Raw genomic sequence first — 27471 nt, forward strand, 5'->3', positions numbered from 1 at the left:
AAAAGCTGTCAGAATGTTTAAAAATACTAAGAAGGATACAAACAAGGAAAGGATCCTGTGGAATGTGGTTAGGTGTCAAAAGGCTGTGGATGATCACTACAAGATACTCTCCTTGGGGGCTAACAAAAAGTTATTAAGAATAATGCAACAAAGGCAGTACAAATGTACAAGGAGAATCAGCTGATCCACTCCCATTTACTTAGTGGTGTATGTACATTGGCAGGCAGGTGAGTGGGGAGTTGGGTTGAGGTCGGTGGTGAGGGTTATGCTTGTATAAGTTATAAAATGTAATAATAATAATAATAATATAATTGTTTCAGAGCAATAGCTTTTAGATATTGGGGTCGGTGATCCCCCAACAACCAGACAGCATTGTTAATGCTGTAAACATTAATGCAACTATAATACAACAACAATAATACTAAATAATACTACAATAAACTGCAGGGTTAAGTTAGAAGTGTCAGGTGACATTTCCTCTTCATGCTACAAAAAAGTTTTGTATTACAATGCAATATTCAACATCTCTGCATTAAAAGGTCCCATGAAAACTTCCCAGTATTATTTAAAATGAAACATTCCCTTAAATATGCATTAATACTTTAACATTTTGAATACTGACACTGTATTATTTCATTAGTGTTACTATCCCTTTCTTTTTGTTTTTACATTGTATAAGGGTCATAGGTATTTTATCTCTTCAACAAATAAATTATACCTGGCTTAAAAACGATTCTTCTTCTGTCTCAACAGGGCTATCTGACTCCCAGGAAGGCTGGCTTTCCTTTTTTAATTTTTCCTAAGGAAAAAAAGAATTGTGTATTTCAGCAGACTTTGTTTTTCAAATGCATCACCTTTAGCAATTTTTTATTCCATATGCCTGTGTATATACTGTATTATTTAAAAAAAAAAAAAAAACAGGCATTATAATAATAAAAATAACCCTGTTTTTTGTAAATACATGCACTATAAATAATTTACTTATGAAACAGGGGACCAGGGAATGTGCATTGATTAATCCCCCTCTCTTTTTTGTATGCGTGTAGTTAATTTAGCCAGATCAGTCGCACTTCCATTGTATTTGTATACTCTACACAACTCCCTTCTGTGTATCTATAATAATAATAAAAGGTTTTGACCAGTAAGTTTGCTTAAAAATATCCCAGGAATACCCTCAGAACAACGCATGCTGATTGCACAAATACTTGCAGCTAATCTCTCTTTATAATAATGGTTAAAGATAGACTTAGATTTATTAATTCTATACATTATTTATCAGCTATTCTAGATGATAAGCTGGAGCTTCAAAATAATACAGTATATGGTCACCATGAGTAACTTATCTTTCCACCAAAAAAAAACTAATTGGGTATATTCTCTCTCTGGTCCATTTTCTCCAGCATTTTGATAAAGGGTGGACTATGCTTCTTATAATAATTTCTCAACCAACCAAGATGGTCAGCCTATTGTTTTATTGTTAACACCAATTTATTCATTTATTTTATGGTTTCCCTTTTGTTTTATCTCCCGGTTCTTAAAAAAAAAAAAAAATGAAAGCTCAGCATTTTGTACTGCACTAATACTGTACCTAGTTGTACTGATTAAAAACCTAATTAAAGAGTTAAATAAAAAAATATCCCAGAATAGAGTCATTTGCTGGACAAGCTAAGTGAATACATCCAGGCTTCTTTTTAATCTCTTACTTATTGTTTATTTTGTACCTTCTCGAAGGTCTGCACTTGCAGTGGGTGGAGCTCAGTTACCTGGATAGCTCACGTTTGCAAAAAAACTTCAAGCAGAAGCAGCAGGGAAGAATGACTGCAGGGGAAGTCAACAAATTGCCTTGGGGGAAGCACCTCAGGAAAAGCTGGAAGCCATTTTAAAGATTTTACAAGACAAACAACTTTGACAGCTGGTGAAGCCAAATCTCATTGCCTGACAGAAGTCAGCTGCTGGACTCCGACAAGGAGACTATTGAAAAATAGTGTGTATGTGAAAAAACAGTATATAAACAAACTATTGCTGCTTGGTTCATTTCATTATAAAGACCTTTGATTAAAAGCATTAATGAGTTATTTGTTTGCCTATTTTTGCCCCTCCTCTAAAGCAACTGGAAGTAAGGTATGTTGGGGTTAACTTGATGTATAAGAACCCTTTTCAATTTAAAAATAAAAGCAATGAAAGATGTAATGTAAAAAGTAAGATGCTAACCTGAGTGCTCCTGTTAGCAACCGAGTGTAAATTCCTTTTGGTCAAAGTGCATGCAATATCACTTGAGGCCTCTTCAATGCTTCTAGATAAGGATGACATTTCATTCTTTGCATCTATATCTTCTTCACTTGTCAGATCTTCCCATACTCCATTACCATTCATTCGAAGCTAGCAAAAAAAAATGGAATATTTTAGTAAGCACAGAAAAGGCTGACATGCGTTAGATATAAGTTTAATCTAACAAATATAATATAACCATTATGTTAAAAGGAGTGGTTTTAAAGAGTAATGCTGTGATAACTATTATCCAAATTATATTCAAAACATAAAAACAAAATCTTTGCATGTTCCAATTGAGAGATCAAACATGAACCTGTTATTGGCCAGTAATAAATATGCCTACAAGATTTAAAATGGAACACTTGCTCAAGTGAGATCACTGATATTTTGGATTTGTTCCATTTTCTTTAAATATATTTTTCAATTGAGCACAAGATGCAGGGAGCATTTTGAATTGCACTTAGATTATGGGAAAGTGCTTTACTGTATGGCACAAATATGCAATTCTGCCCATCATAATCTGGCAAACACAAAACCAATTCATTCTGCAAATGTTAATGTTTATAGCTCCACTTCCTTTCTGAAACTAAATTAGTTTGAACTTTCAATATGCATTGTCGTTTAATATACCTCACTCTTCTCCGCATCGGATGCCTCATTTTTACAGTGATGAATCCCAGGTCTGGAAGAATTTTTGTCTCTTGCCACAGTATGCACATTATGAAGATAACCGCCTTTATTGTGCACCTTTTTTGATAGGTTTTCAGTTTTAACTCTGCATAAAACAAAGAGATAATCCAACATAAATTTGACTTAAACAAATCAGTTCTTAAGATTATTAATTTCAATTTAATTTAAAGGCAAATTAACATGTAAATGTACTTTCATTATAGTGTATTCTATTTTCAGCATCTTTTTAACTGGTCTTCGTTTTCTTGTTTGTTTTCCTGTTCTGCCGCTATCTGACCTTTAACTTCCCAACAAGGGTAACCAATAAACAGACTTGGGGGGACCAAACTCATGCAGGGTTATGATTGTCTGGAAATGCACAGGAATTTTTGTTTAAAAAACATACCATGTGTATATGTGATGCTTGAGCCAAGAGGGGACTCCTAAATCCCCCTTCTGGATGGATATGTATTATAGACTGTCGAATCTCTGATATCTATAAAAGTTATTTAACATGTTATAATAATATAATTATAGGGGCAGTTATGGCTAATCTTCCTCTACTGTAGGTTAGTCATGGCCTGCAAAAGGTGACATTTCCTATTGGTCCAAGGATGTCATGTGGGTGCAACGCTGTCCAACCAGTAGTCCATGAGTGTAATGTGGCCCTTCAAGAGATTTGTATAGCCCCCACTGTTCTTCCGTTCTGTTGACCAATACCAGTGACATCATAGTTTTATAATAATCAAACCCTCAAACATATAGTATAAATAATAATATGCCTGTTACATTGGACAGTATTGGTCTAGTATATAAAATGTAAGAGATACTAAATTTAGGGATCTTCAGACTCCACTCAGAAGTAGAGAGTGGATGGTGCCAGGGACCCGTGACATGGGTGGCCCCAGTAAGAAAAAGGATTATAAAATCACCTTAGTTAGAGTCAGGGACACATATTGAATGAAGGCTAACTAGACTGAGGACTAAACACTGTGGTTTGCTCTAAAAGGGAGACTGAGACATAAAGTAGCTAGTAAAAGTGATTCTGTGCTCCAACAAGGATAGTACAGGGGTTAGTATACTCACAAAAGGCCAATGAGTTGATGATATCACTCACACACCTGGGTAAAGGGTTAATACTACATGTGACATGACAAAAGTTATAACTGAGTCTGAAGCCAAGTGGAAGTTTTTTTGTTCAGCAATAAAGCAGCTGGTGTTTGATTTCAAGAACCATTGGTGCACAAGTTTGGTCCTTTCTGCCCATGGGAATGAAGGTGAACACTGAAATGAAGGTGTTTAAGGGCTGACTAAGGTCAGTTAATGATGTTGCTGTATGGTTAAATTCATGGGAATCCTCCCTAGTGCCAATAAAAGGTTAACTATATAATATGTGTTATGAATATTTTTTTATTTATTTTTATAACATAATAAAGGTACAAAAAATTTGGGTTGTCGTTGTGTCATACATTCAAAGGTGCCAGTGTATTATTTAGTTTCCCTAAAAAAGAGGCTTGCACCCACCATTTAGTGCATTGGAAAGAAGCTAATAGTTTGTGATGTTTTCAACAATCCAGTTTGCTGATTTGTAATAGACCCTCTCCCCCAAAAGTGTTTTACATCCTTTTAATGATAAAAGTCAGTAGGTGTAGGTCAATGAGACCGTGATTTAAGGAAATGTACAAAAGTTAATGCATTTTAATAAAATGTATTTAAAATGCCATACAGCGCTACATTTTCTTTATAGTTTATCTACACATTTATGACAGATGGTATTTTATCATTCTAAATGGAAAAAAACGTTTTCAACCTAGATCGAAATTAATTAAATTCTGAAATAATTCCAAGCTTCTGTATTACTTTGTGCTTGTCAGTTATGTGCATTCCTCAATGTTCACCCACCATGCCCTTGCAAATGTGCTAATGATGGTATAGGCAAGTGCAATGGTAAGAGCTCTCTTTCTTCACATGTAGGGGGAATTTTACAATGTGTAATAGTTAGACGATGCCTTTAGGATACTTGTCAAATATAGATCTTGCAATTACTCTTAAACTAGTTACATTATGCTCAAGAGGAACAGAGCTATCCCAGGAAATTAAACATTAAAGTTTTATTGGATATAAACAAAAATGTCAAACCCAAGAGGGCTCATTTACCAAGACCAGAGCACTAAGGGGTGCAAGAGTGTAACTTCAGTCTGGCTGTGATCTGCATCTTATGCCAGATAAAATAAGGCATTAGGTGCAGGCCACAGTATCAGGGATGCTTACCACCTGTTTACCTGCCTTCCCTGCAAAGCCCTCATAAATATAGCACTTCTTTAATCAAGGAAAGCATTGTGCCCATTTTTTGTATTTTGCGTTTTCAGTAGTTAAACTACTCATATCTATTTATCAGGGCACAACTTGGCCAAAAACTGATGTTGCTGACAATAAATTATTCTGTTTTTACATTGCATTAATGTAATACATTTTTGTAGCCATGCAGAGTAAAGACAGTCCAAACAAGCATTCCTGTTCTGTTTTACACAGTAGCTCTTACCTGCTGGTGTTGTCCTGTATCCTCCCCTACCACACAAGCACTCAAGGACAATCAACAATCATAATTAGGGATCTAAAGGCTTGAATTACTTATGGCTAGGGGTTCTTAGAAAAATAACATAAATAGCACCATTTTTATATAGTGTCAGCATGTTACCATCATATCTTATCTACGTGGATCAGAAAGCTATTATTCTGGGGTAAACAGAACTATTTTAGGGTCATTCACAACATAAGGTATGAAAACACCTGCACTGGGTATATAATCTATTCATTTCAAGTGAGTCTATTATTCTATTAAACAAAGCTTGATGGACTGCAGCCATATATAATGAGGAAGATCCAGTTACAGGCTGATCTTTACAATATGTTATGTTTTTATATGTTTTTATCAATTCTTTCAAAACATGCTGAATATTTTAGAATGAATAGAGATGCTGACTTCTGTAATAAACACACTGCATATTAATTACTAATTTATAATAAACAAAACTTTCAAAAATATAATTTAGTTTGCTTAATGAAAATAATAGGAATTACCCCCATTACTGAAAACGTACAAAATAATTAAAGTTACCACCTACCTATTGTATAAAAAAGATCTAAATCTGTTGCCTGAGCTAGTTGTTTTAAAACGTTTTTTTAAGGTATTGTCTTCATCAGGGCTCATTGATTTCCGATACTTTGTTCTGTGTAAACAAAGCATAATGAATTAATAACATTTAAATTCTCAGTGCTTTACATATCTGATCATTATCTTTTATCATTACCCAAAGAACCATTTTCAGCTTACTATAACAAATCCAGCTCCAGTCCAAGATCCAGCTCCAGTCTTCATAACATTTTTAAACAAACCTTTATTCCTTTAGCTCATTTTAAAAGCAGTCCAAATAGCCGTCTAAAACAACATGTGGGTAAATGGATACTATCTTATGGGTTAAGCCTTGCATAGTCCTGTAGTAAATTACTTGCATGCTATTTTTAGTGCTTTTAACATGGACTAAATAAAGGCTTGTATACAAATATTCTCAGCATTGTAGCTGGATCTGAAATTTGGAAGCTAGTGAAATGCAGGTATTTAGTTCAGTATTCCTATAGTCACCAATAGAGCTAATAAAGCTGCTGAATTAGAGTGATTCCATTTCGCTGGGATAGGTCATTAATTAAAGTAGATGCAGTGATATGTACAATTATGGGCCTCAGTACCTCAGTTGTTTACATCAGAAACAAGTTGCAACTCTCTTGGACACTTCTAGTATTACATAGACATTGATATTAGTAGCCAATTAACAATTGGTATTAATTTGTCCTGTTTTAGTGGTTGTTTAGCTTATTGTTCAGCAGCTATCTGGTTGATTGGGTCTTGTTTACCTTAGCAGCACATTAGCAGCAAGGCAGTGGAATATGAATTGGAGTGGGACTGAATAGAATGATAAGGAATAAAAAGTACTACTAATAATAATAACATTGTAAGCTCTTTAAGCAAATTTTTTTGGCTGCCAGGATCATTGACATAGTAATATAGTAACATAGTAAGTTAGGTTGAAAAAAGACATACGTCCATCAAGTTCAACCATAATGCCTATATATAACCTGCCTAACTTCTAGTTGATCCAGAGGAAGGCAAAAAAACCCATCTGAAGCCTCTTTAATTTGCTGCAGAGGGAAAAAAAAACCTTGAACTCCAAGATGGTAATCGGACCAGTCCCTGGATCAACTTGTACTAAGAGCTATCTCCCATAACCCTGTATTCCCTCACTTTCTAAAAAGCTATCCAGCCCCTTCTTAAAGCTATATAATGTATCAGCCTGTACGACCCCCATTTGTAAGCTGGAATAATGTAGCAAAGGAAGGCAAAAAATGTAAAAACTATTAAAGAATTTTTTTTTTTATAACAAACAGTTATCTTAAAAGAATACTATCCCAATAACACCTTCCTTGAACAGGAAATAGCACTCAAATAAGGGGTGTCCAGGTGCACGCCCATGTCCCACCTCTGGGGTGCAACCTTCTTTACCTTTTTTGCAAGTCACAACAGGCACAATCTGGGAGCTACCATCCTAGAATTAAAGTGGGTTTAATGCCAGAAATCACACGCAGTTACTTCTATTAGAGTTATAGATTATCTCTCTAAAATAGGAATCGTTTGGTGACTAACACATGGTAAGCAAGTAAACTTTGAAAATCACGAGTGTAAAATGTGTTGTGATAACAATTATTTATTTCTGGAGCTGGTAGTGTTGTGCTCCTCGTAGGGTATATAGCCACCATCAGTCTGTAATTGTAGTGACTGCATGGCCATATCTCAATTCTAATCCTCTGCTCTCAATCTATATTTAGGATATCTTAGAATAGAGTAGCCTTGTTGTTCCTCAGCATTAGAAAACTTGTCTCTTTAAAGTACTTACCTTAATCTTTTGTTTCCACCTATCCCTGATGTCCTGCTACTTCTTGTTGATACTATCTGACAATGAACCGTTCCTAGAAGCAGCATTAGGCACAAAGGTCCTATCTGCTCACTTATGCTAGCAACAGGCACCATGGAATAAAAGACAATAGCCATTACTGCAAAACAATATACACAAAGTTAAACATCAGAATATGTATATATGAAAGCTCAAAGAGATTAAATTAAATGGCAAACATTAATCCTTAACATTAATCCCTTTGCTATTCTGATGATAAAAAAGAGAGAAAAAAAATCTCTCAATTTGCTATTACTGGAGACAGTAATTTAGATTTAAAGTGGACCTGTCACCCAGGCATAAAAAGCTGTCAAATAAAAGTCCTTTTCAAATTAAACATGAAACTCAAACTCATTTTTGTATTAACACATCCAAACCCATTATAAAAGCATTTAAAATTCCCAGCTGTCAATCATATATTGCCTGACACGCCTCTATGCCTCTAGGCAGAAAGTTACTTTCACTTTCAATTCAGAACTTCTTAGACGTTGCTGCACTCCTCACATTCAATCTCCCTCCCCACCAGCTAATTTTGTAACCAGTACATAGGCAAGAGCATCAGGTCCCCCCCCCATACTGGCACAGAAATGAGATTTTGGCAAGATACAAAGCTTGCCTTAATAACAGTGTCCACAAAATGGCAACTGTCTTCAATGGCTGCAACTGTGAATTCCAAGGCTAAAGAAAATAAGATTAAAACCATTTTTATAGTGTAAGTGAAGTTTATTTTACTTGACAAACACACTAGAAAACCATTTGGAATTATTTCTTAAGGTGACTTGTCCCCTTTAAAGCACAATTGTTTTAATTTACAAATGTGTTTTAATGCAACTTAAATATAAGTAAATACCTTGCAAAATGTATATAATTAGTAACCAAATGAAAACCCCAGGACTGGTCACCTGCACCCACCACTTGCAAAACAATGGGAATAAAACCACTCTCACTAAGCCTTTCCGAGTTAGAGACGTCCAAGGGCTTTCAGGCTTAGTTTTGGCAAATGTTGATCCTGAAATGAAAACATAATTGTTTGGTTACTTTTCTCTGATTAAAGCCCTGTAAGAATGAAGTCAGCAATGATTTTTTTACGTTTTTTGGTTTTTTTAAAGATCGAGGTGATGCCGCTGCAGTAGCTCAAAATATATAGATATTTTTTGTACAAATGCCATTTATTAAACACCTTGCACATTATTTACTTTGATTTCTGGCTTGCCAGACATGCTCAGTTGTTCTAAGCTCAGATTACTAAACACTCCCCCAGTCTAGCAGCCAGTGAAGATATGGCACTGGTGGTTCCCATAGAAACTCAGCTCTAGCTGTCTACTTCAATTTTTTTTCTCCCAACCAACTCTCCTGAGCTCAGCTCAAACAAAGCAGAACTTTTGTCACAGACAGTTCTGCCTGTGTGAGCCTGTATTCTTGATGAAATGAATGCTGAATAAGGGTCTGTGTGTGTGTGTATGCTGTTTTGCAGATGTATCTGATTATGTATCAGAGGAAAAATGGCCACTGGGTGAAAGCTGCTATTTGCTTTAGGAAAATGTGATGGTGCTGGCAAGTGGAGGCGATATATGCAGTACAAATAATGCCATTTGGGTGAGGGAAATGCACCCAACTGATATACATTGTAGGCAAATGTAGGCTTTACATGTCCTTTAATTTCTTAGGGAAACACATTTTTAAGATTCACCTTAGTGATCAAGCTTACCTACATTTGAAACAACACTGAAATATCTGGATATATCATAAGAAGTAGATTTAGTAAAATCTATGCCTTACCATTACCAACCAGCAGAACAATGGGCAGGTAGCAAGATAGCAGATACCTGGCACCTGTATTACTAAAAGTGGTAGTTATCAGAATAGCACTCAATAGTAAAAAATCCAACTCCAGCTCATGACTCCACCAGCTAAGTTACATGGGAGTAACAATAGGTTACCTGAAAGCAGTTCTAATGTGTAGCTCTGGCTCTTTCTGAAAGCTCAGAATCAGGCACAATGCAGTAAGAAGACTACCTAAACACAAATATTACAACTAAAAAAATATATATTTGTTGGTTCAAGAATAAATGGTAGAGTGAATTATTTGCTATGTAAATAGTGTAATTTAGTAATAAAAAGTCCACCATACAAATCATGACAGAATCCCTTTAATGCAGTTTGTATCATATTTTTTCTGAACAGTATATTTTTTAATTTGTTGGTTTCATGTTAGTGACTTATTTTCCCCTTTTTCACTGTATTTCCAATTTAGACCACTAGATGGAACTCCTGGTTAACTTGAGATACTGTTGAAATTCTATTCTACGTAACTACTGCTGGCCGCACACTTTACTGTTCTTTTTGAGTAATTTATATTAGTGTCTATTGTGCCAATTGTCATGTTTTAATTCCCCTATTTTTTAAAAAAAAAAAAAAGGGTTATAATTGAATTAAACAAAGGTCCATAGTTATTATGCACACCGTAAGAATAATTCTATGAAAGAATATCTTTTCCATCCATCGGTTTTTCAGGTTTGATCCTATTAGTGGTGCATTTTCCACCAGTGTTAAAGGTGGGATACAATTAGTTCTGGAAACAAAGCCTGGCTTTGCAGCAGCTAATGCTGATTTCTTGTTAGAGACAGAAAGTAGTAAATGGAAGGTGAGTACGATAGGGCCTTCTTTCCATACTCCAGTTAATGTTTTCAGTTGGCCAGCTGTAGGTAGCTGCCATGCATATCTGCATAACTGGATCTCTGATGCATAGTCTCGGCGAGGTCTGCTGCATCCTTTGGGGTTGTATATAGATGGTTTATTACAGCCTGTTGTCCAAAATAATACTACTTATTTAAAGGGCACACCCAATTTTTTGGAATGTATTAAAAAAATGAAGCTCCCTATACCAGTATACTGTTGGTGAGTTTATAACCAATTATAATTTTTACAGTGGTCCCCCGGTACAATTTGTACTGTCACTGTTGGAGTGATGTTTAAAATGTAATTATTTTCGGTTTAAACAACAATTTTATCAGCAAAAAACTGGTACGGAAATGGGGGCCCCCATGACACCTGTGTATGCAAATTTATATATGTACCAGTGTGAGACACAAAATATATTACAGGAATTTGGTGACAGGCTAAAATGTTACAAGCGGTTTATCGATGATGTTTTTATTGTGTGGAGGGGTGACTAATCTTCATTTTATGAAATGATAAATCAACTCAGGGCCGGAACTAGGGGCAGGCAGAAGAGGCAGCTGCCTAGGGCGCAACGATTGGGGGGCGCCAGGCAGCCTCTCCTGCCTACCCCTAGCTCGCTCTCTTTAGTCATTGCCCCCGTCGCTTGTCCTTACGCGGTGGGGGCAATGATCCATTGAATCGCAACTCGAACCCCGCCCCCCCCCCGCGTTCAACTACGCATGAGCGCCAAAGGGGGGGCGAATGAGGAAGGTGCAGGGGCGAGGTGGCCGACCGGGTTGCCTAGGGCGCCCGGTCGGCTTGGCCCGCCCCTGAATCAATTTAATGCCCTGTCCACACCTACACGATTTACAGCCTGTTGTGATCAACATAAAGTTCAGTTTCTAGACATTGAGATATGGCGTGATGAGGGTTCTCTACAATTTTTATTGTACTGTAAGTCAAAAGACCAGAACACGTTGTAGCACAGGTCACTCCATTTATGCCTAAATAATCTTTACCAACATCACAGTTTTGCAGAGTGTTGCGTAATAACTCCAACAGTGACAGATGTGGAGAACAAATTGAGCAAACGTGGGATAGATTCAAAGAACAGAGGTATGAGGATAAAGTATTGAAGAGAGCTCTTGATACAGCTATTAATATAGTTAGATCACCGGAGAGAATTAAGAGTGAGACACGTTTGATTTTTGCAACAAGATTCAATGTGGCTTTGGATAGAACTGGTCGATTGGTGAAGGAGAACTGGTCAATTGTTAAAGGGGATTAAGAGTTGGCTAAAATTTGGCCTGAACCCCCAAATATGGCATATACTAAGGGTCAAAACCTTTGTGATTTATTAGTTGTGACCGATCGAATTGTGGTATCAAAAACAGAGGTCAAAAACAGCAAAACCAGGCTGTTATAAATGCCCTAGCTGCATGTCATGTGGGTTTATGGCCCGGGTGAGTTTTTTACCATCCACAGACGGGACAAAAAATTTAAATCAAACATCACATTACATGTATCACGACTTTTGTAATCTACATGATAACATGCCCATGTAAATTATCGTACGTGGCCAAAACTGACCTGACCCTTCGTATCTAGATGGATGGGCATGGGTCAGCTGTAAGTACAGCCTTTCATGACCAAAAGACTGTTAAACCGGTAGCAAAACACTATGGGGATTGACCATGTCCCGATCCGCAGGTGGGGTGGGGACAGATCCCAGATTTTACTACAGTGAGAAACCTATTGGACAAAAAAATTAGAGGCCTTGGCCCCGAGGGGCCTGAATGAACAATGTCAATTCAGTTGTCTTTTGAACATTAGGTAGGAAACCAATGTATTCTGAAATGCCGCTTGGATCTTGTGAGTGGTGTATTTCCCTTTTTGAGATGTATATAAAGAGCAAAGTTTTCCCTTATGTCACAGTGAGGGGGTGATTGGTGGATTGGTTTGGACATGCCTATGGGTATATGGTTATTTAATGTGATGTGTTATATTGGCCATTTTATCTTGAGAAAGGCTCTAGACCAGAGATGAAAAGTTGATTATATGACACAACTGAAATAAAAATTGATTATTATTGAAATTTCCTGGAGTGCGCTATTTGTCTGTTAACTAGTGTGATATTTCCCTGGCAGCACCCGGACATGTTGAGTCTTTTTCACTGAGGGGTGCCAAAGTGTTAGGCATCCTCAGTAAAATAGATTGTTTGTTTTTTCCCCAGCCTGGTGCTCCTGTTACGAGAGAACCGCACCAGCCTGTGGGAAAAACTGACTGAGCACTGAGCATCACACCACCATTTTACTTACTTTTCTTCTGGTGTTCCAGGCATCCCCAGCGCCGGATTTCTAATGGGGGTGCCCGAGGCCACCCCCATTCTTCACCCCCTCCTACCCCGCCGCGAACACCCGAATCCCCCGCTGGTGAGCGCGCATGCACATGTAAACAGTAAAAGTTCCATACAGAGCAGTGGGGAGAGGTCCCCATTGCTCCGTATGGGAGCAAAATGTAAAAATTGCGCTGTGGCGCCCTAGGCGCCCTGTCCAAATTTTTACTCTATTGCGCACAATGCCAAGCACCAAGGGAACTAAGCACCTATGTAAAGAGATGACGGTGTGGTGCTCAGACAGTTTTTTCCATAGGCTGCTGCAGTCCTCTCCTAACAGACCTACCATCATTCTGGCACCACCCCAGTAAAATAGACTTCTTTCAAGGATATGTTCTTTAAAGGATATGTAAACCTTAAAATGAGTGCTCAGAGTGATCTTCACTGCACTTCTGCAATTTAAATTTTTATTTTTATTTTTGTTTCCAAGATATTAGACATTTTAGACAAATGCTGTCCTAACTTCTGTGGTACCAAGGGCCTACGTGGTGGTTGGCCGATAATGGAATCCAGTTTTGACCACTTTTTTAAACCACGCCCATCACAAGAGTTATCGCAAGAGCTTTTTTTTTTTTTTAAATTGTTTTTATTGAGTTTTATTTAACATAAAGAAAGAAAAGAAAGAAGCGAGAGGAGATAGGAAAGAATGGAAATAAATAAAATAGCATGTTACGGTTCTTGATACAGGCAGTCTGAACAATGACTTCCTTATGTAGCATTTGGTATAGGCATTGAGTTTCCTTACAGTGATTCGAACAAGGTATTTGCAGCCTAAACATAGGTGGATGTGTAGACAGCTGTATTTTGCCGTTAACTTATATTTATGTTAATAAACTGTTTCCCAACTTATATTGTTTACTGTTGTCTCCGAGTGGGGGGGGGGAGGGGGAGAGGGTGGATGGGGGGGGAGAGGGTAGGGGGGGTGGGTGTAGGGTTAAGGGAGGGGGGCTGACTCTCCTTTATGGTGATAATGCAGGTAGATGTTCAGTTATCCATGGGGTTCATACTTTGTGGAACTTTTGGGGGCATCCTCTACTAAGGTATGTCAGGTGGTATAGGGGGACTGACCTGTTAATGAGTGCCAATAGGCGGCTAGTTTCTTCAGTTATTTTGGTCCAAAACCTTTTAATTGTAGGGCAGGCCCACATCATGTGTATATAGTCGGCTGGGGATTGAGAGCATTTTGGGCAAATGTCAGGAATTTCAGGGTTGATTAGATGGAGTCTGTGAGGGGTGAGGTAAATTCTGTGTAGGAATCTAAATTGGATCATTTTATCTTTGGAGCTGATTAGGGTTGTGTTATAGGTTTCTAAGGTCTCTATCCACATTTCGGGTGTTAGGTGGGGGATATCTCTTCCATTTTTCATAGAGTTTGGAAAGTATGGGCTTTTCGGGTTTGTTAAGCAGTGAGTAGAATTGAGATACTGGTTTAAGTAGGTTTGGTTCAAGGACCATTTCCTCAATTCTTCTGGGGTAGTGTCTATTTTGTTTTTCCCAAATTGGGCTTGCAGAGCATGGCGCAATTGTAGAAATCTAAAGTACATTTTGTTAGGTAGGTTAAATTTCCCTTTAAGGGTGTCAAAGGTGGGTATTTCACCTTGTTCTATGATTTCTCCTAGGTATTTTATTTGGTGTTTGGCCCAGATGTTTGGTCCAGGGATTGTTAATAGGTGGGGGAGGTGTGGGTTGTGCCAGAGAGGTGTATTTTTGGAACACCAATTTTCCTTTCTAGGGAAGTATGCTAGTGCTGTTTTCCAGATTTTTACAGTGGCTTTCATTAGGGGGGGAAGTGTTTCATTGTTACTTATGCCCCGATAGAGTAGGTTTTTGAGTGTTTCTAGTGAATTGACTAGTTGAGCTTCCAGTATAGTGGCTGCGTTATCCAGGGTTGGGGAGCCCCACCACCAGGCATTTACGAGTTTAGTAGCGATATAATAAAGAAACATGTTGGGGGCGGCTAGCCCGCCTGAGTCAGAGGGATGTTGTAGTGTTGTTAGGGCTGTTCTGGGGGGGGCTGAGGCCCAATACATTGTAGATAGTAAGGTTTTAAGTTTATGGAAAAAGCTACGTGGTATCATAACCGGTGCTTGGCGGAATAAATATGTAAATTTGGGGAGGAGAATCATTTTGAATAGATTAATACGGCCTAGCCTGGGAGATTGCACCATGCTTTGCTTTTGTTTTCTACTAGTGCTAGCAGGGGGTTTAGATTGAGTTCTACGTATTTCTCGGTTTCCCTATGTATGTATACACCTAAGTATTTGAATGTTGTGGTCCATTGTAGGGGAGCCTTGTATTTAAGTGTGTTTAGGGAGAAGGTATCTATGGGAGAAATTATTGACTTATTCCAGTTAATTTTTAGTCCAGAGTATGTTGTATGTGTATTTATAATTCTGAGGGCTGAGTCTAAGGCTTCGTAGGGGTTTTCTAGGAAGAGTATTGTGTCATCAGCATACATAGCTATGGTTTCAGTGAGTTTACCTATCTGAAGACCTTTAACAGATGGTGTATTTTTAAGTATAGCAGCCAGAGGTTCCATTGCAATAGCAAACAATAAAGGAGAGAGGGGGCAACCCTGCCTGGTGCCTCTAGAGAGCAAGAAGGGGGATGAGATTGTTTAGTTTGTTTTTATACGGGCATGAGGATTGTTATAGAGGGCAGAGACCCATTTTTGAAAATTTTTGCCTATGCCCATGATCTCCATAGTGGCCCACAGGTATGTCCATTCTACAGAATCGAAAGCTTTTTCGTTGTCGAGTGCTGTCAGGACCCTGTGGCCGGAGTTGTCATGGGCAATTGTTAGGTTAGTATAGAGCCTGCGGATATAAATATCCGTAGTGTGTCCTGGTATAAAGCCAATCTGATCAGGGGATATCAGTTTTGTAATAATTGAGTTTAATCTGCGGGCCAGAATTTTGGCCAAGATTTTTGCGTCTACGTTTATTAGGGATATGGGCCTATAAGAGGCGCAATTAAGGGGGTCTTTGCCCGGTTTTAGTAGTAGGGTGATAAGGGTCTCGCTCATTGATGCCGGCAGGTTTGCCCCCTCCAAAACATTGTTATATAAAGAAGTTAGTAATGGGGCTAGGATTTCCGCATGTTTGAGGTACACATCTGTAGGTAGGCCGTCTGGTCCAAGAGTCTTTCCTTTGGATAGGGATGAGACAGCTTCAGTCAGTTCTATTTCGGTGATGTGTCTGTCCAGTTGGAGTTTGTCCTGTATATCTAGAGATGGGAGAGGGATTGTCCGTAGGTATGCTAGTATTTCATTTTCTGTTTGAGTCATACGGGATGTATAGAGATTTTCATAATATGACTTGAATACCTTGTTGATCTCTGTGGGGTTTGAGATGGTTAGGTGGTTCTCATCCTTGATTGCCGGTATATTGGTGAGGGGCGATATCTCTCTTGATAGTAGTGCAAGGAGTTTGCTGGTTTTGTCCCTGGTGGAGAAGATGTTGGCTTTGAGGTTAAGCTGTGATTTTTTAACCTGTTTTGTTTGGATTGTTTGCAAGGCGTTTTGGGCAGCCAGTAAGTCTCGTTTTATTTTTGGGGAGGGGAATTGTAAAAATTCCTCTTCTGCTGTGGTGACAGCATTTTCCAGGTTTGTTATTTCTTGTTGAGTGTTTCTGTTAAAGGTTTTTATTTGTTGAATGTAAAGGCCATGAGTATATGCTTTGAGAGTGTCCCAGACAGTTTGTGGGGTGCTAGAGTTGGTGTTGATTTCTGTGTATATTTTTAGTTCTCCGTCGATTATTTCATTTATTTTTTTTTGCTGAAGCCAGAAGCTGTTCAGCCTCCAAAGTTTGTCTGGGATTCTAGGGTTGACTTCTATTGTTACCATCAGGGGGAGTGATCCGAGATGCCTCCTGGAAGTATTTCCGCTTGGATGGTTTGTGTTACTAATTCTTGGGACCCAAGTGCCAGGTCAATGCGTGACATTGTGTTGTGGGAGTGGGAGAAGCAGGTGAATTTTCTTTCTCCAGGGTGTTTTATTCTCCACAGGTCCTGGAGATTAAAAGTTGTGGCCCAATTGGAGAGGGCGGAGGAGGGTCTGTTGCTTGGGTATAGTCTGTCGTCAGGCTCAGACATCACTGCGTTGAAGTCTCCCATAAATAGTAACGAAGTGAGAGGTAGGGTTAGGATTTTGTCCATTATTTGGGATAATAGAGTTGCAGAGAAGGGGGGTGGGATATATACATTAGTAATGATATATTGTTTGCCTTGCAGGGTGCAGTGTATGATAATGTAGCGTCCATCTGGGTCCGTTATTATCTTGATTAGTGTGAATGGGCAGTTCCTTGAGACCAGAATCGCGACTCCTCTGGCATAAGAGGAGTATGTAGATTGGTAATGGGCTCCCAGCCATGGTTTATGTAGTGTTCTGAGTTTGCTTTTCTTGTGCGTTTCTTGTAGTAGTATTAGGTGGGGTTTAGAGCATCTGATGGTTTTGAATACTAAGCCCCTTTTTATTGGGTCCCCCAGTCCGCATACGTTCCACGATAGTAGTTTAATTTCTGTCATGGTTGCGTTTTGGTGGGATCCCAGTGGCGATATGGTAGGTCTTGTGGGATAGCCGGTAAAGGTAGGGGATATAAGGAGACAACAATAATTTTCCAAAGCAGTCATGGTGACATAATATGTCAGCCCACCCTACTTGCTCTTTTACAACTTGAGCAAGTTTTGTTCCCATAACTGTTAACTGGTTAACGAAGGTAAAGGAGGGGGAACTGAGCCGTTTTAGTTCCTTGGTTCTAGGTTGCTCAAACTGTTTTGTTTTAGTTTTGCGTGTTGTTTGTTTCTCCGGGCGGAGTTTCTTGCTGGGTTCAAGTATGTGTAGTGATAGTTGTTCCCCTTGGGCGCTTCATTTTTGTTTTTTTGTAAAACATCATTGTTTTAGGGGGCGCGTTGCCCGGTTGGAAGGTGCCGGGGGGATCGGGGTGGAGGAGGATGGCCAACCAGTGTTTCTAGCCATTTTATTGTTTCTTCTGGGGAAGTAAAAAAATGTGCTTTGTCATCTTTTATCACTCTCAGGCGAGCTGGGAATGTCATAGAGTATGGGAGTTGTAGTTTCCTGAGTTTTTCTTTGACGGTAGTAAACTTAAGGCGCTGGTTGCGAACTTCCATAGAGAAGTCTGGAAATATGGATACGTTATGGTTCTGAAATTGTATTGGGCCCTTAATCCTAGCTTCCTGCAGTATTTTGTCTCGGTCTTTGTAATTAAGAATCCGAGCAATGATGGGGCGTGATGGTGCGCCCGGTGGTGGGGGTCTGCTAGGGATCCTATGGGCCCTTTCGATTATGAAGCATTGGGAGAATGTTTCCTTGCCAAATGTTTGAACAAGCCAGTTCTCAACAAAGAGTTCTACTTGCCTGCCCTCTGCTTGTTCCGGAATACCCACTATGCGGACATTGTTCCGCCGTAGGCGGTTTTCCAAGTCATCTGTTTTTGCTTGGAGGGCGGCAATTTTGTTGTTATGGTTATCAATTATGTTTTGGAGGGGCTGTGTTCTGTCCTCCAAGTCAGATATGCGCCTTTCTGTTTCATGTGTGCGCTCCCTTAAGTTTTGTACGTCTAGTTTCACAATGTTAAAGTCAAGTTTGAGTTCATCAAGTCTATTGAGGACTGTAGCGTGGTTGGTGTGGAGTAGATTAGCTATTTCACCCAGCGATGGCTCATAGGTAAAGGTGGGGGGGGGGAGGGGAGTTCCATCAGAGCAGGTTGTATCTCTGGTATGTCGATATTTCTTTGCGTGTGTGGAGGTTCATGTGTCTGTCTGGCATATTTGCTTAATGTTTGAGCAGCATTGGAGCTCACCTTATGCCTCTGTACCGTGGCGGTTTCCTCCTCCGTGTCCCCCCATGCCGTGCTTGGAGTCGCGTCGCCATCTTGGGTTGGTGTAGGTGCTGGGTCCGTCTGTCTGGATCGCTGTGGCACAGCTTTATTTTTCCCCATTTCGCCTCCCTGGGGTGAGTGCCGGATATTATGTACCCTTTTTGGGGGCAAAAAATCAGGTTCGGGTGCGGTTTAAGGGGCAATGTCAGGATTGAGGCCCGGAGCTCTCTTTTCTGCGTCCTAGTCCATGCGCGGTTAGACACGCCCCCCATCACAAGAGCTTTTAAAACCATACCCACATTAAAAGTTGTAGCACACCAAAAAAAATAAAATAATAGGTGCTCACTGCAGGGATATCACCCTTCATTCATGTGATGGGTGTTTATTATGTTATAGTAATGTCTTACTATAACATAATAAACACCCATTACATGAGTGAAGGGTGATATCCCTGCAGTGAGCACCTATTACTTTTTTTTGTTTTAATTCCATGTAGCTCCTCCTTCCCTGTGTATATCACAGCAACCCCCAATACAAATTTGAACACCTTAGAGACCCCTAACAACTATTTCCAAATGCTAACAAAATCCCAGAACAAACTCTTGCCAGTTTCTCTTCCCACAGGCAGCATAGGACAGACAGAGTATGGCACACACAGACAGGGTAGGGCAGACAGAGTATGGCACACACAGGCAGGGTAGGGCAGGAAGAGTATGGCACACACAGGCAGCATAGGGCAGGCAGAGTATGGCACGCAGGCAGCATAGGGCAGACAGAGAATGCATACACAGCCAGCATAGGGTATGCAGAGTATGGCACACACAGGCAGCATTGGGCAGACAGAGAATGCATACACAGCCAGCATAGGGTATGCAGAGTATGGCACACACAGGCAGCACAGGGCAGGCAGAGTACATAGTTACATAGTTACATAGTTACATAGGGTTGAAAAAAGACCAGTGTCCATCAAGTTCAACCCATCCAAGTAAACCCAGCACACTTAACCCACACCTACACCTACACATACTAATATCTACAGTTAGTACTAGTGGTTGTATTTATAGTTTATGTATGTGAGTATAGATTGGTAGGTGTGGGTTAGGTGTGCTGGGTTTACTTGGATGGGTTGAACTTGATGGACACAGGTCTTTTTTCAACCCTATGTAACTATGTAACTATGTAACTATGTAACCTACCAATCTAAACACTCACATACATAAACTATAAATACAACCACTAGTACTAACTGTAGATATTAGTATCACAATAGCCTTGGATATTCTGATTGATCAAGAACTCATCCAGGCCCCTCTTAAAGGCATTAACAGAATCTGCCATTACCACATCACTAGGAAGGGCATTCCATAACCTCACTGCCCTCACCGTGAAAAACCACCTACGCTGCTTCAAATGGAAGCTCTGTTCCTCTAATCTAAAGGGGTGACCTCTGGTGCGCTGATTGTTTTTATGGGAAAAAAGAACATCCCCCAACTGCCTATAATCCCCTCTAATGTACTTGTACAGAGTAATCATGTCCCCTCGCAAGCGCCTCTTTTCCAGAGAAAACAACCCCAACCTTGACAGTCTCACCTCATAGTTTAAATCTTCCATCCCCTTAACCAGTTTAGTTGCACGTCTCTGCACTCTCTCCAGCTCATTAATATCCTTCTTAAGGACTGGAGCCCAAAACTGCACTGCATACTCAAGATGAGGCCTTACCAGGGACCTATAAAGGGGCAAAATTATGTTCTCATCCCTTGAGTCAATGCCCTTTTTTATACAAGACAGCACTTTATTTGCTTTAGTAGCCACAGAATGACACTGCCTGGCATTAGACAACTTGTTATCAACAAAAACCCCTAGATCCTTCTCCATTAAGGAAACCCCCAACACACTACCATTCAGTAGATAGTTTGCGTTTATATTATTTCTACCAAAGTGCATAACTTTGCACTTATCAACATTGAACCTCATTTTCCAGTTTGCTGCCCAGTTATCTAATTTTGTCAAATCGCTCTGCAAAGCGGCAGCATCCTGCATGGAACTTATAGTTTTGCACAATTTAGTGTCATCAGCAAAAATAGAAACAGTACTGTCTATGCCCACCTCCAGGTCATTAATAAACAAGTTAAAAAGCAAAGGCCCAAGGACTGACCCCTGCGGTACTCCACTAACCACACTGGCCCAATTAGAAAATGTTCCATTTACAACCACTCTTTGTACTCTATCCTTCAGCCAGTTCTCTATCCAATTACAAATATTATGTTCTAGGCCAATATTCCTTAATTTGATCATTAACCTTCTGTGAGGTACTGTATCAAACGCTTTAGCAAAGTCCAAGTAGATGACATCAACTGCCATTCCAGCATCAAGGTTCCTGCTCACCTCCTCATAAAAGGCGACTAAATTAGTCTGGCAAGATCTGTTACGCATAAAACCATGCTGGCACAAACTAATAGTATTGTGAACTGCAATGTATTCAAGTACCCTATCCCTTATTACCCCTTCCAAAAGTTTTCCTACTACTGATGTCAGACTAACAGGCCTATAGTTTTCAGGCTGAGAACGGGATCCCTTTTTAAATAACGGCACCACATTAGCAATCCGCCAGTCTCTTGGCACCATGCCAGACCTCAATGAATCCTGAAAAATTAAGTGAAGAGGTTTGGCAATCACAGCGCTCAGCTCATTTAATACCCTGGGATGAATCCCATCCGGCCCTGGACCTTTGTTTACCTTTACATGTTCAAGTCTCTTTTGAATTTCCTCCCGAGTGACCCATGCGCCAATAGCTAAATTACTAGAACTGGGCATATTACAAGGAAAGCCTTCATTATCTGGCTCCTCAGATGTATAGACAGATGAAAAATAAGAGTTCAAAATTTCAGCTTTTTCCCCATTCTCATCAACCAACTTACCCCCCCGTGATAATAAAGTTCCCACCCCTTCTTGCTTCATTTTTTTACTATTCACATAATTAAAAAATAATTTAGGATTCTTTTTACTCCTAGCAGCAATATCCCTTTCCATTTCTATTTTAGCTTGCTTGATAGCTTTTTTGCATGCTTTATTTGCTTCCTTGTACCTGATGAAAGTTTCTGCTGTCCCAGCTAACTTGAATGCCCTAAAAGCACGTTTTTTCTTACCAACCTCGACAATAACACTTTTATTCAGCCATAAAGGTTTTGCTTTGCGATGCCTCTCCTTGCTTACAAGGGGGATATACTGTTGTGTATACCTACAAAGCAATGTTTTAAAGATGTTCCATTTTCCTTCTGTGTCTAACCCCATGAAAAGCCTTTCCCAGTTGACACATTGCAGAGATGCCCTTATACTGGCAAAGTCTGCACGTCTAAAATTGAGCTTATTAGTTACTCCCTTATAGCGCTGTCTCTGCAGCATTATCTCAAAGGAGACCATGTTGTGATCACTGTTCCCCAAATGAGTATGGCACACACAGGCAGCATAGGGCAGGCAGAGTATGGCATACACATCCTACATGTGGGAGCCTACAGTCTAAGGTCTTACAGGTGTGAACAATGTAGGGGCTTATTGCCTGAATCTAAGGTGTGAATAATCCAGGGGGGCAGTAATCTCAGTACTGATACCATTTAAGGTAAGGTAAGCAGTTACAGCAGCCAGACAAATGGGGGGGCTGTTGGTCCTTTTGGCCAACAGTAAGGGCAGTGGCAGATGGGGAGATTAGTCGCCCGACGACAAATCTTCATTTCCACGGCCGACTAATCTCCCTTCGATGTCATCCCACCAGCAAGAATGTAAATCACCGGTGGGATGGCAAATGCGTTGCTATGATTTGCCAAAGTTGCCTTGAGAGGAAACTTCAAGCGACTTCGGAAAATCATAGCGACGCATATGCCATCCTACCGGCGATTGGAATGGCATTGTGGGGATATTAGTCGCTTGCGGCAACGAAGATTTGTCGTGGGTGCCCTTACAGTCAGAAAATAAACAAACTATCAGCTGTAAGAAAATAAAGGTTTTGTGATGTTGCTCTGCTTAGAAAATCAAGTTAGAAGATTCATCTGATATTCATCTGGTTAGTATTAAAAATAGCAACATCTTTTTGATTAATTTTTAATGCTTCTATAATAATAATAGTCAATATTTTGTACTTTTTAAATCATAAATTTGTGTTGATGGCGAAACAATTCTACTGGTTTTCTTTTCAGTATTTTTTAGTAGCCTTCTGACACGGCGTCTTCCAGGAAACACTAGGCCACAAGTCATCTGGAAAATAAATATCATAGTTGTGCACAGTAATTTCACTTCTTTACTTACCTCTCACCAGATCAACATCGATCAAGTCAGATTTAATACTGACCATCTTCTTTGGTTTGGTTCTAAGGCCCTAATTAACATACAAAATAAAACTCAATATAGGTGTACAAGGAAAAAAATAATAAACAACCATTAAGATCAGAACCCTGAACAAAGTAGTCGCAGGGTTTTTATAGATTTTTACATGGGAAGAAGTATAGGAGTAAAAGGCAGTTACTGGTTGGAGAGAATAGAGATATCGCTCCACAGCACAGAAAAACAAGCTGCTCTTACAGTCAAACCTCAAGGCCAGGGTAGTAGTGACTAAAGTCAGAGGGGGCTGAACACTTAATAGTCTTGCATCTATTTATCATTGTTCAAATGTATCAAATGTTCTAAACATGTAAGTTACATTTTTCTTTCTTATATTAATACTCTAATTTCTACTTACCTTATATAGTCCCTGAAAGAAAATAATATAAAACTGCCATCTCCTTTAAACTGAGGGACACAATAAACCAAATATCTCCAATTTCTGGGAGATATTAGGTTGAAAAGTTAAGGTTTGATCACTAAAAAACTAAAATAATTTGGTTAAAGGGGAAGCTGGCTGAAAAAGCAAATATATTGTACACATCATAAGCTCTGTGATGCTATTGTATTGCAACCTAGGGGCAACATTTACCCCCTCACAGTACTGGTGAAAAGAATTTTTCTTTCAACAGTCATGCAGTATGTATGACTGTGAAAATATATTGGCTAGGTATGATGGTTACATTTTTCTAAAGTATATACATACTTTTATTTTCATTCTGCTGAACCCTATGCAGTGACTTTGTGTATGAAATATATACTGTATAATGTTCATTTATGTATATTGACATTTCTTTACCTTGATCTCAGTCTGTTCCACAGATTTTTCCCATATTTGCTTATCATAGGCCCCAATCTGAAACAATATCAAATCACTTTATTACAAATAAATTGAGTAATTATAGCTTGTGCTGCCCTAAGCCTTTACAGAAGACAGTACAGGTGTAGGATGCATTATCCATAAACCAATTATCCATAAAGCACCAAATTACAGGAAGGCAATCCCACAATTTTTTTTAAATGATTTCCTTTTCCTTTGTAATTATTACACAGTAGCTTATGCTTGATCACAAATAAGATAGAATTAATCTTTATTTGGTTGCAAAACAGTCCTACGATCCATTATTCGGAAAACCCCAAGTCCCAAGCATTCTGGATAACCAGTCCGATACCTGTACTCGCTATCCTTTGGCAAATACACTACAGATAAATTTCTCCTGCTCATTCTGACCCTATATATATGAGTAGGCAGTACCTGTATGGGACCTGTTATCCAGAATGCTCGGGACCTGGGGTTTTCCGGATAAGGGATATTTCTGTAATTTTGATCTCCATTTAAATATTAAATAAACCCAATAGGATTGTTTTGCCTCCAATGAGGATTAATTATATCTTAGTTGGGATCAAGTTCAAAGTACTGTTTATTATGACAGAGAAAAAGGAAATAATTTTTAAAAATTAGAAATATTTGCTTATAATGGAGTCTATGGAAGATGGCCTTTCTGTAATTCGGAACTTTCTGGATATCGGGTTTTCGGATAAGAGTTCCCATACCTGTACCAATTTCTAGTTATATAGTCACAGCACAGTGGCTGTGATTCAGAAGTTAGTGAGCTGTTGTCAGTTTATGTATAAGGCTGGCCTGCTTTTGAAGCATACTATTCAGTGAATCAAAGGTTACAATAAGTAGAACTCTTATCTGAATAAAGGTTTTAATACAGACCACTGCTTTTGAGCATCTCAAGATTGAATTTTTAGTGTTCCCTTACTGTGCTCCTCAGAAGAGTTCAATAGGGACATTGGATATGACACCTTCTTAGTGTAAAAAAGCAGCCATTTTTTACATGCAATTTAACATGTACAAAATGCCATCTTATAAATGGGCATAGGTAGCTATAATTATAAATGTGTTCTGAAAAGCTGCAAATGTAAATGCATGGAAACTGAAATACTTACTATGAAAACTTTATGTAGCTTAGTTTATTTTAATAAATATGAGAGTTTTTGTTCCCATTAATGTTAATAGTCTTTGCAAAGAGTGTAAAATTACAGTATAACAGGCACACACCCTATTGTAGGTGCACTGAATCTTTTACATATAGAATTTACATGTAAAGGGATACTTGGTCTTTTGCACACAAATAATAAAAGCCAGTTTTTTAACCTGCATCATCAAATTACATTTGTATGTGTTTTGTCCTATTTGTATTTTGTTCAGCAGAAACTGCATATTTACTGAAAACTTCAATGTACCAATTTTTACCACATGGAGTTTCTTTATTACAATTAAGCTACTTCCTTTTAAGGTACACATTACATTACCTCAAGTTTTCTTACAGATTTACATGATACTTTAGTTGCAGTGTGTGTTTATTATACCTGATTATTCCTGATGACATCACTAAGCACTGTTTATAAAGAAATCATTTACAGGATATTTTATGTATTATATGGTTATTCTCTGCCAATACTGATTGTATTTTTCTTCCTGACTATCTTAGAGCAGCTACGATAATAATTTCTTTAAAAGTACATAGTTCTATTTAATAGTTACTATAATTAATAGTTAAAATCAAAGGACTGGGAGATTCATAAAATTAAGGAAAGTATATAAGTGTTTCTCTGGTTGCAGATTTTGCATTCTAAAGATAAGCTATTCTATTTCTCTGTCAACTTACACAATATCTCTGACCAAAGTTCTCCTGTCAAACATTTTGTAATATTTGTTTTACAAAATAGAATGGAAAACCTATATAAAGCAGTAACTTCGCACATAACCCAGACATAGAGATAGTTATGATATGCAAAGCACTTGCAAGCTGCACCCATTTGCAATTTACTTACTGGCACAACATGTTATGCCTTATTGTGGTAGGCAGTATTATGCTGGAATTGTCAGATGTTTTATGTCTAGTTATTTTCATAGGAACATGCCCATGGAAGTACATATATACTTTTCATTAAATCATTTTTAATTTTTCTGCATTTCTGTACTGTTTTGGGCATGTTGCTTGTACCCAGGTGGCCAGAAACTGTGTATTTTTATTACATAATGAAACTGTGTTTGGGACATATGGTGTTGTCTGTTTAATGATTAATAACTCCCACTTAGGTTAAGGCCACTACAAGCTTTTTAGATTACAAGGTTTTTAGATTACATGGTGCACATCTTGGAATTTTGTTGATTCTTGTTTTCAATTATTCTGTTATGATCTCAAAAAAAAAATCCTTATAGAATAAAATAAATAAAGATGAAAATGCTTGTCTGTAATGAATGTAATGATTCTATCTGTCTGTAAGAAATGGACATATAAAATATTTATGCACTAAACAAAATCCTAATTAAACCTTCAACTAAACCCAAATTTGCTTGCTTACATTAATTTGGTGGCAAAATATATTTTATCTCTAATGAAATAAAACACAAAGTCCTGACAAATTAAATGGCAGTACAGCACTAATACAGGGCTGCAGCTACTGTGAGTTAGACCCACCGTACCCAGAACCTGGACTGTTGGTTTCAAGTAAGGTATCTAAGAATAGTCACCTATATTGTATGTAATAACTGCACACTATTATACTGTGTTTTAATTTATTGTAGATTTGAGTCTCTCTACCTTCTAACATTATTCTGTATAAAAGTGACCATACATGGGCAGTTTTAAGCTGCCGATTTTGCCCCTTCAGCCTGACTCAGCAGCTTATCTGCCTGTGTATGAGGCCCACTGATGGGCCTAACTGACCAAGAATTGGCCAGATGTTGATCAGGCAGGTTTGATCTTCCATTAAGATCGAGGACCACATCATCTCATTAATACGGTCCTCACTATGATGGCTTGTATTCCCGTTGTTGGAATAGGGCCAAACAATCGGATTATCCCAACCTTAGGTGGGCATATTGGGGGAAACATTTGCTCCTAGTGTATGGGCAGGTTAACACTAATTGTAAGAAAATTAAGCCAGCATTCCTAACAAGTTACCTTCTCTTGATACCAAGATATGGCATCTCTCTTTTCAGTGGCCATCTTTTTCCATTGAGTCGTCAGAATGGCAACCCTTTAAATAGAGCAGGTAACAAATAAGAAATAAAGAGTGTGTAAGCATGCCAAAAAAAACAATGTTGATCCATACACATGTTAAAGAACTATAAGTAATACTCTTATGCTCTTCTTGAAAGTGACCTGCACATCAACAGTCACCAAATATAAAACATGTAATATCTGGTCACATTAAGGGAGGGTAATATTATAAAGGTATTTCA

General features: G+C 38.7%; 1 protein-coding gene across 3 annotated transcripts in view; it reads right to left on the reverse strand.

Moving 5' to 3' along the window:
• Window positions 1-27471, reverse strand: part of phtf1 (putative homeodomain transcription factor 1) — a 46676-nt gene that overhangs the window by 17003 nt on the left and 2202 nt on the right. For all 3 annotated transcript variants that reach the window (XM_012955549.2, NM_001123489.1, XM_012955555.3), the window contains 9 exon segments: window positions 27191-27266; window positions 24010-24066; window positions 23139-23208; window positions 8797-8955; window positions 7890-8046; window positions 6066-6170; window positions 2902-3046; window positions 2212-2379; window positions 719-799 (listed from right to left, as the gene is read on the reverse strand). In XM_012955549.2, the coding sequence (XP_012811003.1) occupies window positions 719-799; window positions 2212-2379; window positions 2902-3046; window positions 6066-6170; window positions 7890-8046; window positions 8797-8955; window positions 23139-23208; window positions 24010-24066; window positions 27191-27235 (987 nt within the window). In that variant the 5' untranslated portion in view covers window positions 27236-27266.

This window comes from Xenopus tropicalis, chromosome 2 (assembly GCF_000004195.4).
Source record: "Xenopus tropicalis strain Nigerian chromosome 2, UCB_Xtro_10.0, whole genome shotgun sequence".
Taxonomy (NCBI): domain Eukaryota; kingdom Metazoa; phylum Chordata; class Amphibia; order Anura; family Pipidae; genus Xenopus; species Xenopus tropicalis.